General features: G+C 46.2%; 1 protein-coding gene across 4 annotated transcripts; it reads right to left on the bottom strand.

The window, feature by feature from the left end:
- Positions 1-117: 117 nt before the first annotated feature.
- On the bottom strand, positions 118-12,627 carry LOC133468444 (heterogeneous nuclear ribonucleoprotein Q-like). 4 transcript variants are annotated; one of them, XM_061754368.1, is made up of 11 exons: positions 11,594-12,210; positions 7,930-8,089; positions 6,792-6,910; positions 6,501-6,722; positions 6,246-6,422; positions 4,508-4,643; positions 4,232-4,437; positions 4,005-4,154; positions 3,822-3,943; positions 1,745-2,138; positions 118-821 (listed from the first exon to the last, which is right to left on the bottom strand). In XM_061754368.1, exons 1-11 carry the CDS (start codon positions 11,597-11,599, stop codon positions 780-782), a joined length of 1,734 nt encoding a protein of 577 aa, XP_061610352.1. In that variant the 5' UTR covers positions 11,600-12,210; the 3' UTR covers positions 118-779. The 4 variants fall into 4 exon arrangements, with proteins under 4 accessions (XP_061610352.1, XP_061610350.1, XP_061610351.1 ...); XM_061754366.1 differs by lacking the exons at positions 118-821; positions 11,594-12,210 and adding an exon at positions 12,463-12,627 and having other exon boundaries at positions 1,136-2,138; XM_061754367.1 differs by lacking the exons at positions 118-821; positions 11,594-12,210 and adding an exon at positions 12,238-12,441 and having other exon boundaries at positions 1,136-2,138.
- Between the last annotated feature and the right edge of the window lie 1,791 nt (positions 12,628-14,418).

The raw sequence follows: 14,418 nt of genomic DNA, 5'->3' as shown, positions 1-14,418 counted from the left end.
CGGAAATCATGAGCTCAGCGAGTAGACTTGGCAACCTACTTTTCATGACGTCACTTCCTCCCAACAGGTCAAGTTCAACGACAAGCTACTTAAAAAAATAAAAACAAGCTATTTCACTTCATTTTATTGCATTTTTATTTAAAATATTTACAACAATCTTCATTTTGAATACGGCATCCTCTTTCTCCTACTTGGCAAAAAGTTTCCCCCAAGTTTATTAGAAAAATAGAAGTTATCGCACAGTACAAAACATTGCATTTGCAAAAAAAAAAAAAAAGGGGGCGGGGGACACAAATCTTCACAAATAAAGCAAAAGCAAGTTGCTCAATCCGGATGTTTTTTCCCTTTAAATGTCACCTGTGAATTTTTGGCATTTATAAATAAAGATTTCCCAGCATGCCATTCAAACGCTTCACATGCCGATCAATAGCACAAGGCTGGTGATCGGCAGCGAGCGATCGCTCGATCAGTCGAATGACATTTGAACAAATCTTGACGTGACGCCTCGCCGTACGTGAAAGGAACACGACATCATCCTGAGAGCGGCTGGATGGACGCCGACCCCGCAAACACCTCGACCTCGCTTGTCAATCGCGGAAGACGCGTTTGCCGGCACTTCTTCAGCCGGCGAAGCGACGACGGCGCGCGGTCCAGAGGAGCCGGAGAGCGCGTGAGGTAGTTCATCCTCCGCGGACGTCATGTGTCAGGGAAGGACCAATCAGCATCGGAGCAGTGAGTCACGTGACCTTACCACGGTGTCCGCCGGCGGCGGTCGGTCGTCACGGCGACACATCGGGACCGGCCCGGGCGCCTTCCCCCTGCTAGTCGTGACAAAAGGATGCAATTAGACAAGGAAAGGACACGCCGCCTCACACTCTTGACACGCACGCACGCACGCACTCTCCAACTCGGGCGCCGCAGCTCAAGTTGACAAGTGACTCATGCGAACAAACATGCAACATTCAAGCGGGCATTTGAGTGGCGGCCGCTTCGGATTTGACGAGACATGATGATGAGCACCTGAGGCAGATTTGGGCGGGCTGCATGCCAGGTGACGCCACTGGCAACCTTTGACGGCCGGCGGGCAATTTGAGGAGAGAATTTTGTTCAATTGGAGGAATTGGCAAGACAACGGTTGGTTTTGTGCACGTTTGGGTGCACGTTTATTAAAGCAGACAAACAGCAAAGAATACAAGCCAAAAGTTTGGACCACGACGGACCTTTTTTCTCCCAATAACAAGACACGCATTACTTAGTGACAGTACAAATTGTATTTTCATTTTCAGGAAAACATGGCAGGCAGAGGGTGTAAAAACAAACAAACGCTAGAAGCCAAATGAACAGCTAAAACGAAGCATTTAAAAAAAAAAAAAAAAAAAAAAAAAGAAAACAACACCGAATGTGACTACTGTGGAATATTAAAATATGTACAAAAAGACTCTCTTGCCAGATGTCACCAATTTGGAACCAATGGGATCAAGTCTGTAAGGATGCGAACAAAGCCAAAGAAAAAGGTCTACTTCCACTGCTGCCCGAAAGAATCCTGATAAAATTCCTGGCTGTCAGATTTGTAGCCGGAATAGTTAGCGTGGTCGCCGCCTTGGAGCGGTTGCTGAGCGATGGGCTGGGAGCCCCAGTTGTGATTATTGGTCTGGCGCCGCTTGGAATCGGGTTGGTTGTACCCGTCGGCTTTGCGCTTCGCTCCTCCTACATTTGCACCGCGGACGCCCCGCGCACCACGTACCCCTCCTCGCCCTCGCGGCTGCACCGAGCCTCTGGCGCCGCGCCCTCCGCGGACCGCTCCGGGTCCCGGCCCGCCGCCCCCACGCTGAGAGAAGCCGGCTCGGCCTCGGGACGGCCCGGTTCCGCCGCGCCCTCGGCCCGGGGAGGCGCCGCCCCTGGCGGCCCTGCCGCCGCGGCCCCAGGCGGGGGTCTGGAAGTCATCGTAGCCATAGTAGGGGTCGTCGTAGCCGCCGCCGCGGTAGTTGTAGTCGTAGCCGTAGTAGTCGTAGTAGTCCTCGTAGCCGTAGTAGTCGGGGGTGTACGAGTAGCCGGCGCCGCGGCTCCCACCTCGACCCCTCCCCCTACTGGGAGCCGGGATGTGTTGTGGGGGAGAGTAATAGTAATAGTCGTCATACCTGGGGACAAACAAAGTTTATCAAACAAAAACAACAAACAGTATTTGGAGCCGTCCTTCAGCTCAATGAACAGGTGGAGATGTTTTCAGCTGGTTTGGGAATCATTGACTCACTCAGAACCTACACTCGCTACATATTCCAAAAGCACTACAAAATGGCCAGCACACTATATAGCAGAGATGGGACCAAGTCCCAAGTCCATTTTTCTCAGGCAAGTTTCGTGTAGCTGGGGGCTCGAGGCGCCCCACACAGAGCGTTAAGCTGGGGGCAAAAGTTCACATACGTTTAATACGATACGGCTCGCAAGCAGGGAACAAAACGTTATGTAACCTGGCAAGCTAGTGCTAGCACTAACGTTTGTACGTAAACACACCGGCGTTCTGTCGAAACATGCTCTAACGCTTCGGTAAACATCGGTTTGTGCACGTGAATGAAGGATTACAAAGGCAAGCGTGTCGACAAGGCTAGCATGGGAAGGCCATGCACAATATGCAACCCTATTGGTAGACGTCAAGGTGCATTGTCAGAGGGCGCATCTCATTTCTATATTTGGAACTTCTTAGGTCCTAGCTCCTCTGCTTACATTCTAGCTCCTCCCACCAGAAATTCCATCCAGGAGCCGGCATATTGATAGAGGAGCAATGCAGGACGTAGGAATGTTTGGGAGGCATTTCATGGCGCATCATAGGCATTGTCACAGTCTGCGTGGCTAAATTACCCTCACCCCAAATGACCACTATATGCTTTCTATATTAAGTGGGATTACATTCAAGTCAAATATAATCACCACAGCTACTCTACAACTTTGCAGATGCAAAGACTATCGTGATTGGTCAATCCCAAACCCATCTCCTTGGCACACGGCACATTTTGGGAGATACCCTTCAATATAACTGTTGATGTCGCATGTATTAAACAGAACATTTTTTCCTTTATGTCCCCAAATGCATTTCCCAAAATGACAGCCCAATTACAACACAATCCTGAGAAATATGCGATTGGTACAGCATATAGTAACCATGAGCCAGTGTAATGAAGTCATTTTAGTATTAAATACTGCCCGAAATACAACAGACAGTCAGCAAAATATGTATGTTCAAACTACAATAATGAATGACAAAAACAGAAGATTATTGAATTTGAAGTTGTTCTGTTCACCATCCAGCTGACGCACGCCTATTTTAAACGTCACCATCGAGGAGCTACGGGACATGAGACGTCCCCCTCAATTTAAGGTAGCCCGTGGAGGCTCCTCGATGCGCATTTAAGACACTTGAAACGTTCCTTGATATGGCGGCGTGACAACTTCCGGTTCGCATTCAGTGTTTTGAGGAGCAAGAAGCTAGGACCGTTGCATTTGAGGGACTTGAGAAGTCATCACACTATACAGAAGAGATTCAAAAATCAAACATGCTAAACTTTTCATTTTGGCATCGTAGGTCTACCAAAGGGCAAATCGTTGGTCGTGGATTATACCATGCTACAAGAAGTTTTGTTGAAAATTGTGTGAAGAAATGCATCTATTAAGGAGTCAGTCGTATCTCTCGCCTTTACGAACCAATATCGGGTCCAAACCATAGTACCGAGCTGGAAATAAAGTCAAGTACCCGTTCACCTGTTCACAAAGGCAGAGGGACAGCAGCGGCATGGATGACTTGCGATAACCTACAAGAGAGCACTTACATTTGCGTCTTGGCTGCTTGTCGCTGAACTTTGCGTTCCTTCCTTTTCTGATCGGGCGGCTTAGCGAAGACGATTTCGACAGGCTCGCCTTCCAGCTCCTTGCCGTTCATCTCAGCCAGCGCCTGAACACAGCACAGGCGTGTACAAAATGTGCGCGTTTGCGGACGCCAGTAGCTAACGTACCTTGACGGCGCCGTCGCGCTCTTCGAAGTGGACAAAAGCGTAGTCTTTGAGCTTCTTCACTCTGTCCACTTTTCCAAACTGGCTGAAGCTCGTCTCCAGGATCTCCTCGGTGACGCTGTTGGCCAGATTGCGCACGAACAACACTTTCACCTGCAAGGAGACGCCTGCCGTCAGGGTCACAGCATCCCGCCGGCGTCAAAGAGCAGACGAGGGCTCACGCCCAATACCTTAGCCATGACTTCGGGGTCCGGGTCCTCGATGGGGTCTGCCCACTCCACCGTCACCACGTTGTTCCAAACCTTCACCTTGCCGCTCATCAGGCGGCGGCGCGCCTGAGCTGCAGTTTTATGGTCTTCGTACTCCAAGAAGCAGAAACCTCGGTTCTTCTTCTTGTCGTCGGGCTGATGGTACAGGATGACGTCGCTGAGGCCCTCTGGAGGAACAGCGACAAGAATGGCGCATGACTGGCCGAAGGACGAGACGCAGACTGCAGCGTGACTGACCTGTGACTTTGGAGAACTCCTCTTCGATCTGCTCTTTGGTTTTGTTTTTGGGGATGGAGCCCACAAACAGACGGTTGTTGGCCACAGAGATGCACACGCCGATGTGCTTGCCGGGACGGATCTCACGATTGTTGCACTGCGGAGGAGAACAGAAAAATTGAGGAACCAACTCAGCAACTACACCTGCCACTGTTCATAGTACATTGATTAGACCCGATAAAAGTTTAAATGTTCTTGTAGGCTTTTGCTGAAGTTTTTGTAGTCACATCTTTCATTGTTCAAAGGTTAAGAGGAGGGATCATAAGAATTTTCAGTGAAATCAAGTGGAGACTATTACCAGGAACTGGACGTCCCTCCAAAATTGACAAAAAAAAAAAAAGAAAACTGGTCAGGGCCAAGAAGCCCACAGCTGCACAAATTTTTGGACTACAGGTACGTATGACAAGAATTTTCCATCTTTTCCACGTCTGGGCCACGGGTAGGGTGGTAAGACAGAAGCCTAATCTTACCAAAAAAAAGTTGAAATTTTTCACATGCATGGAGAAAATATATTTGATAAAATGAAAAATATTGGTGACTACGCAAGCATGAAATGCCAGTCTCTCAGTGGCTTTTTCCCCCTCTAACTTTTCTCTTCTCCTTCACCCACTCTTGTCCTTGAGCGTCTCGGTCGAAACACAGAACCATTCAAGGCCGCTTTCTTGGCCGTGACGGTGTGCATGTCGTGTTTAAAAAAAATAAATAAAAAAATCCCCTCTCCGCTCTCTTGCCTGAGCGTCACCATAGGGAGGCAGCTCCAAGAGGCATGTCATATCTCCCCATTGTTCATACCTCCAGCTGCAGCTCATAGTTAAGTGTGGCGCATGATGCGTATGCATTTTTATACTGGGGCAGATATGATGACGTCATCAAAAAGCTTGATCGCAATTGGTCAGTAGAGTCCAAATTTATACCTTCTAGAGAGTATACCGTTTATACCGGACACTGCTAATTTGAGGCAAACCGCTCCTCAGAGCTGTAACTGGAGCCTGGGTCAAGGTGGAGAGAATTACGAACCGTTCCACCCAGCATCTGTCCTTCTGGGTCAAGGTGGAGAGAATTACGAACAGTTCCACCAAACATCTACCCTGCTGGGTCAAGGTGGACAGAATTGCGAACAGTTCCACCAAACATCTACCCTCCTGGGACAAGGTGGAGAGAATTACAAACAGTTCCACCAAACATCTACCCTGCTGGGTCAAGGTGGACAGAATTACGAACAGTTCCACCAAACATCTACCCTGCTGGGTCAAGGTGGACAGAATTGCGAACAGTTCCACCAAACATCTACCCTCCTGGGACAAGGTGGAGAGAATTACAAACAGTTCCACCAAACATCTACCCTGCTGGGTCAAGGTGGACAGAATTGCGAACAGTTCCACCAAACATCTACCCTCCTGGGACAAGGTGGAGAGAATTACGAACAGTTCCACCAAACATCTGCCCTACCTGGTCAAGGTGGAGAGATTACAAACAGTTCCACCCAACATTTGCCCTACTGGGTCAAGGTGGAGAGAATTCCGAACAGTTCCGCCCAACATCTGTCCTGGGTTCATGGTGGAGCGAATTATAAACAGATCCACCCAACATCTACCCATGAGGTCAAGGTGGAGGGAAATTATGAACCGTTCCACCAAAAATCTATCCTACTGCGGGTAGGTCTGGAGATATAAATACGGGCTGGCGGCACCCCACCTACCAGCTTGACGGCCTCCTGCGCTGCCTCCTTGGTGCAGAAGGTGACGAAGGCGTAGCCTCGGTTCAGGCCGCTCAGAGGGTCCATCATGAGACGAAGGTCCCAGATAGGCCCTGCCTTTTCAAAGAGAGGAACCAGCTCATCTTCAAACAGGTCCCGGGGAATCTTGCCTACAAAGATCTACAAGAAGACAGCCACCGACCATTGAAGACAGCCCACTTCCTGCTGAGCGCGCAATAAACGGCGCACACGGTGTACCTCTGTTCCCACGGTGGGTTGAATCCCCATGTATACCGACTCAGGCGGGGGTCCACCATACTTCCGCTGGCCCGTCGTTACATCGAGGGTATACTTGGTTCTGTCCAAGAGTTCTTTGATTTTGGCCTCGTCCGGTCCTTTGGTGGCGTCGGCCACCTTGGCCCCTTGTTTCTCGCGCTGCCTGTACGTCTTCATTACACCGCACAGATAGGCACTTTTGTTCTGGACACAAAAACACGTTAGGAGCCGTGGCGGTGCTCCCGTCCTGACCGGCCCGCTTCAAAGGGGTACCTGAACGTGGGACAGGTCGCTCTCTTTGAACTGCAGCAGAACCTGGAGGGCTCCCTCCTCGTTGAACTCCTTCAGAGCCTCGATGGCTCTTTCGTCCAGGTCACTGTGTGCTACCAGACCTGAGGGATGGCAAACATGACCAAATAGACCAGAACCAGACTCAGATTCTGATTCAAATCGGAATCAACCTTTTTTTTTTTTTTGGACTTGGCTAATAAATAAAGATGATAAAGATCATTCTGATTCTGAATTTGAAAACCACTACATTGGCTCAGGAGCCATTTGAAGCTTCTCTTACTGTAGCTACATGACAAGTGGCTACCACCATCGTGGAATTTTCTTAAAAAACACGGAGTGAGCACTTCTAACACCTCTAAAATCTCCCAAATTCACAATTGATGACTGAAGTACTAAAGCTAGTCTACTGAACTTCTCGCCAAATTAACTGGATTTTTTAGGTCAAGTGACGCTGTTTGAAACACCGCAGTAGTTTTGAGGCGCCCGCTCACAGAACCCCTCGTAATTTCATACGCGCTTATTGAACTGAAACTTGTCAGCCAATTGGAGAAGGGCTTCCCTGAGTTCCAGACCAAACCAAAGGATTGAGGAGATATGTTGAGGAAGAATCAAGTTATACTGTTTGACTCAAATTTGCTTGTTTTTTTGATCGGGCTTTCCGTAGGCCACAAAAATGTTCCAGTAAAAGACCTTTTCCCGACAATAAACCTATTTTCCAGAACCCTGCATCTTGGTGCATTGAAGTCGGGTTCAAGTGGCCATTGTAGCCATATGCATTATTATGACAGACTGCCATGTATGGGAACTCTTGTCACAATGCAAATTTGAGTTATTCCGAGAGGCGGGAATGATGAATGATTGCAATCGCAATCATTTACCAATTCCTTACTGCCTAATCACTACAAATGGATTGGATCAAGACCACCCCTTTGCAACTAATATTTATTTCCTTATTTTAACTATCGTTTGATTTTCATTGTTTTTATGCATTGTGCTGTTATCGCGTTAGGTCTTTTTCTGTAGTTCAATTTTAAGTCTTGCTACTTTTCACTGATTTTACTCGTTACTACTATCTTTGTCATCGGCGCGCAGACAAGTGTGTCCATGCGTGCGTTTTCACCTGCAATGTAGAGCTCGTCGAGCTTCTCGGCCACTTTTTGAGGTAAGTCAGCTTCCAGTAAGGCCTGGAAGTGTTTCGAGCGCGAGACAGCTGCCGTCGTGTCCATCGGTTCCTCTGTCCCGTTCCCGTTGACGTGATCGGTGGCCATGTCCCTGGAAATCTGTGACATCACAGCGCCATTAAAAGCAAGCAGACAAAAAGGAGGTACACATGTATCCGCCGCTGGCTGGTCGTCGACAGTGGTCACTCAACCAACTACACGCTCCATCGCGCAACCTGAATAGCGATCCAACCGCTTTATTGCATGTTGGCAATATCGGCCGGAGTCGCACAGAGGGTAAGAGTACACCCTGCAACCAGAGGTACGCCGGTTAGTATCCCCGCCCGTCCGCATGTCATCGTTATGTCCCTGGGCAAGACGCTTAACCCACAAAGCTGTAGGCGCAGAATGGCAGCTATGCTTCTGTCACAATGTCCCAGGGCAGCTGTGGCTACAGAAGTAGCTCATCACCACCAGGCCGTGAGTGTGGAGTGAATGAATACCAAGTGAAATTGTAAACCATCTTTGAAAAGCGCTATATAGGTGTAATGTAGGGCTGCACAATTTTAATCGCGATCGTGATTTTGGTTACCACGATTGAATGAGATTGCCCGCATATGAAACGTGCTTTTGTAACTGTGCCTGCAACCTAGTCAGCCAGCCACCAGGGGAGTGGCAACATATGGTTAAGGCAGTGCTTCTCAATTGTTTTCTGTTACGACCCCCGCAGTAAGAAGAAAAAAAATTGCGACCCCTCTCACCCGCAGCTCCCGTGAGTACACCTCTATGTAAAATTGTATATAAAGGATCATCTAATCTAATCTAATCATTATATACAGTGAAGAAAGCACGAGAAAGACATATACACTGCCATCTACTGCAGTGGATGTGCAATGACACTTTATCCTAGTACGGCAAATCATGTTCTTCAGGGTCTCACACGGCCCCCTTGACATCGCAACGCGACCCCCCTGGCCCACTATTTGAGAAGCACTGGGTTAAGGCTTCATTAAGTTCCAGCACCGCATTCTGTGGCCAACTTCAAAAATAAAAGCCTAAAAAGGGCACTGATATCCAATGTAGTTAACATGCTTTTATTTTGAAGCTAGGCCTTTCAGCACGTTGCCAGAGAGGCACTGTGTCACAGTAAGAGACTATTTGCAATCAGCGTAGCAGCTGCCTTGACTTCAACTTTTCGGCTGGCCTGACCGCAGTCAAAACCCCACCAGAAGTAAATAGAGAGGGAAATCAAAACTCGGAGTTCTTGGCAGTTTGTGACCGTGCACCACTGACTAATGGTCAAGAAGAACAACAGAGGTGTACCGCCCTTGACAATTCACTATCTTGATGGGGATTTTCAAATGAAGTCTGTGCTGCCAGCCCAATGTTGTTGCCCTTTATGCATAAACTGTAGTTGCTTCCATTAAGTTGCGATTTGTGATTGCACTTCGTAATAGCATATTTCTTCAGTTGGCCCTTGTAGATTTTTTGGGGGGTACATTTTTTATCATCATTTATTCTTGTTTAATGATTCATTTTACACTGAATACTATGACATTGTTTGTTGAAAGGTTGTGCAAAATATTTTTATTCTTCCCTAACATGAGGAATAATTGTGATTATTATCGTGATGACAACATTGATTAAAATAATCGTGATTATTATTTTGGCCACAATCGTGCAGCCCTAGTGCACTGCATTATTATTTTCCTACCTCTGTACACTGAAATTGATGACATAGCTAGTTTATCCAGCATTTCCAATATTTTGTACCGACCAAGCTTACATCCTACAGTTCTCGGATATTTCCCAAAATTTACAACGAACAAATGACTGTCAAAAACATAAAACACGAGAAAGATATTGATGAGGTCTGGGAAACAAAACCACCTCCATCCAATTACTGAGCCGCTTATCCTCACAAGGTTCGCGGGAGTGCAGGAGCCTATCCCACCTATCGGGCAGGAGGCGGGGTACACCCTGAACTGGTCGCCAGCCAATCGCAGGGCACATACGAACAAACCATTGGCACTCACATTCACACCTACGGGCAATTGAGAGTCTTCAATTAACGTACCATGCCTGTTTTTGGGATGTGTGAGGAAACCAGAGTGCCCGGAGGAAACCCACGCAGGCACGGGGAGAACACGCAAACTCCACACAGGCGGGGCCAGGGATTGAACCCGGGTCCTCAGAACTGTGAGGCCACAAAACCACTTTACTTGGATAAATCAACTTCAAAAATACGTCACAGGTATCACTGCCTAAGCTCCGCCGCTTTACACCACTTTCCATACAGCCATAACCATATACTGCACCCCCATATTCAACTGTATTCAAATTCCATTCAGTGTATTATCACCCTCTATTGGTGGACAGTCGGTACTACAGGCACAAACAGTTCAGTCAGGCAGTCTGCCATCCATGCATATTCGGCTGGAATGGGGATATAGCGTCTTGCCTTGACTCTCCTGGTTGTTTCTGTCCGTGACCGGGATCTGAACTACAGTTTTCTGTAGTTGTCCAAATGCAGATGTGTTACCATTAAGCCATTTTAATATCAGGTGGACTCAATTGCAGTTATTTTGACTACTATTGTTAAGTTGTAATAGACTCTTACACTTGCATTGCTAGGTGCAACATACTTGATTTATGTGGAAAGCTGGGAATAGAAACTAATTTGTGTTCAAATTCAAGCAAAAAATCAACAACATTGGCCGCCCAAGATGCTCGCTCTGTGGGGCTGGTGAGTGACTGATGTATTGCTTTTATAGTGGGCCATCGGCTCACCCATACCCGTCCGAGGTGCACTCAGAGTGGTCACTCGAAGCCGACGGACCGAAGCTTCAACCGAGGGCCTCGTGGATCTTTTTTTTAATCCCCCCAAGTTTTTGAATTTTTGGGGGTGGGGGTGATTGCATACATCCAATTACCTGATTATTAGTTTCAAAAAGTTTTTTTTGGTGGGGCATGACTCGGTTAGTCGAAATATCTATAGGATAATCGATTCTAAAAAAGATTCAATAGTGATGGCTCTAATATTGATGGCCCAAATTTTCTGTCGCTTTCAAAGATAATCATGAATTCGATCCACTACAAATGCCTCTTTACTGTGCTGTATTTGTTCCACACAACAGATTTTAACAATTTAGGGAATGTTTGTTCATTCTCAACTCTTAGTTTGTTTTTTTGGATGCAAGTTTTGAGTGCCCCATTTTCTAGTTTGACTTGACATTCTAATATTATGATCACAAAACCTATGTGCCAAAACGCAACGCGTATGCAAGTTCCTGCATTGTAAAGGCACCCTGGACGGAGGTGCCCCTGTTGCTTGCAGTTGCAAGCGTGACATACGTTATTCTGCCCTCCGTGCTTCAAGGTGTTTGACACCAGAGTTGGAGTTTACTGTAACACTAAACAACAAAAAGAATTAGACACGTATATTTAAATCAAAGACAATTCGCTTCAAAAAAATCACCAGTTTAATGCTAGCACTCAATGGAAAACTTACTGACCGGCTTGCAAAAATTAACAGATATCCAAGGAGGATTTCCCTTCAAATAACGAATATTCACACAACCGCTGTAGGAACACAAACGGGTATAATAATATAACAATACTCACAGGCATATATTCTTTTTAATCTAGAGAAACAAGTAAAAAAAAAAAAAAAAGATCGCCACTTTCTTCTTTTACTCTTTATCTTAGTCTAAGTGCATCTCCATACATGCACCACACTGCCCCTAAAAGGCCAAGACCTGCACAGCAGGTACAGCACGTATTTATTTGTATTTGGTTTTATTGCTACTATTTTAACATTACTTGTTACAAACTCGTTTTCAATTTTGCTTTAGTGGTGGAAAAAATACATGTTTAAATGAATAAATAATTGGGTTTATTAATTATTTCAATCGTCCCAAAAAAAAATTGTTTTCTTCATAATCTCCCAGCTCTAATATGTTGTTTCTGTGAGTTCAGCAAGCTTTCCGATGATACCAACGTTTCGAAAGAACCAACATTAAACACGTTATGAGTTTGAGATTTAACAAAAAGGTCACACCACACCTAAAATCTTGACCGCTATTGTCTTAGTATCAAGTTGGCTAGCAATTTAAAGGCTCATAACTTAAATATCAATCACAGGAAAATGATACATCGCCGGGATCGTCTTTAACGAATTGTGCGATAATGCTGTCTCGTGTAAAATAATTGATCTTTTAAGTTTTACACACACACACCACACCTCTGCTAGCCAACAAGCTTCTTACGTGCAACCCCTTGGAAGTCTTTGTCGCAAAGATTTAAGCGAGCTCGGCGTCAATTCCAAATAGCCACCGACCGTCAAGTATTTGGGGAGCGCAAATGCAAAGATGTCGAAAGCCTCGTCGACAAAATGCCGGCTTGACACGCGCGACACATGCTAACACGTATCCGATGTCGGTGAGCATCAAGGCGGCTTCAAACGCGACAAAACCGAAAAATGGCGGACGAACCAGAGGCGTACGAAATGATGTAGATCCGCCGAAAGGACTCGGAGCGCTTGACGAAAGTAGAAAATGAAAATTGCAAGAATGAAGCTTGATGGCGACGCGCAGCTTCTTTCTTCACACGGGACGAAAAAATGGCGCCGCCGCAGGCCTCCACGCACGGGGTTTCCAAAAGTGTTTTCCACGGGCTGTTCCCTTTTCGTAATACTTCCGGTTGTCAACAAAATACTACTAGCAGTGCTTCCCTCACACATTCATCTCTTGCCGATGTATAACTCGCTTTCTGGTCTTATTACACGATTCTTATTCCGTTTCATTCCTTTGAAAGCTTTTCTGCTTGTGGGTGGTTCTTGCCAAACATTTCTTTTGTACTTGTGTGACCTGTACTTTGACGGTAACCGAAAATGGAACATTCAAGCGCTCAAAAGACTCAAACAAGCATTCGCAGTCACATTCACACCTACGGGCAATTGAAAGTCTTCTATCAAACTACCCTGCATGTTTTTGGGATGTGGGAGGAAAGCCACGCAGGCACGGGGAGAACATGCAAACTCCACACAGGCGGGGCCGGGATTGAACCCCGGTCCTCGGAACTGTGAGGCAGACGCTCTAACCGGTCGTCCGCCGTGCCGGAATCTGGAATAAACACACTTTAATATTATAAACACGAGAAATCCAATTTGCGATAAAAGACATCAGCTGTATTTCTTTGTTGTTTTGTATTGAAATAGATAACATGAATTCTTCTGTCTCTCCGTCTTCTATTTATCCATCTCCAACTACCTTTCTTTTGGATGTTTATGTTTTTTCAAAGACCAACAACAAAACAACCCCAAAAAATAAGAATGTCCTTCCATAACAATCCAAACTTCAAACCATTAATAGTCCCTGCCTAGGAGTTGATAAAGGGCATTAGAAAAAACCATTGAATTACGTTCTATTCTTTGTTACGGCCACATTGCTCCGCGCACGATAAACAGGTCGGTCTTTTACTTGAGTGAACAGACAAGCTGCCTCCCACCTGTCTCGGAAGTGAACCGTTTTCCGTCTTTCGTTCGGCCCTTTTTGGGAAGGGGAAGTGTCAATTTGCTCGAGGAGAGTTGCTAACGACTGCAACGGAAAGGGAAGGGGCGCTCGCCGGTCTCGACCGATGGGCCGACACACTAGCAAAGCATTCTGGGATTTGTCATATTAGTGGCGCATGCGCTATAGCTAGATACTGGCGGGCCAGCTCGAATACACATTTGATATGGTCTTGGGGGCCAAATATAATTACATCGTGGGCCTGCGTTTGACATAGATGAGCTAGAATGATGACGCATCAGATATGAGTGTCGTACGGGGCGGTGGTGCTACACCCTGCGAGGGAAGGACAGGACAAGCTATGGTCGCAAACACAACCAAAAGATCCAAGATAAGAAAGCATTATTTAGACGGGTTAGGATAGGACGAAGAGGGCCATGGACACGTTCCAAAAAGAATTGACTGATTCACGACTGCAATTCAGGAAATGAAGAAAAAGATATTGAGAAAACTAAACAAATTCTGAAAATATTGAAACTAATATATGACAATAACTGGTCAATCAATACAAAATAAAAGCCAAACATAATGATGAACAGTGGATCTCAAAAGGTTGCAAAAATGCCCACAAAAAGAAAAATACTGTATATTGGGAATTTAACACAGAACTAAAGATGCAGAGAACAAATACAAGTACTATAAAAATAAGTGAAGTGGTACTGCGAGACTCTATGTTGGAAAGAATCAAATAAATATTGAAGGTATTTGGAATATATTCAGTAATGTGATTAGAAAGGGCTCAGCCTATTAAGAGACTGCAGACTCCTGTCGTGTGTGTGTGTGCGTGTGTGTGTGTGCTTATCAGAGTGAGGAGGGAGTAAGAAGGAAGTACTTTGTTGTTGTTGTTGTCGTTGTTCTTGTCCAAACAGGAAGTGATGT

Source organism: Phyllopteryx taeniolatus, chromosome 18, assembly GCF_024500385.1.
Source record: "Phyllopteryx taeniolatus isolate TA_2022b chromosome 18, UOR_Ptae_1.2, whole genome shotgun sequence".
Classification (NCBI taxonomy): Eukaryota; Metazoa; Chordata; class Actinopteri; order Syngnathiformes; family Syngnathidae; genus Phyllopteryx; species Phyllopteryx taeniolatus.
The sequence above is the reverse complement of the archived record's forward strand: the minus strand, read 5'-3'. Positions and strand labels throughout refer to the sequence as shown.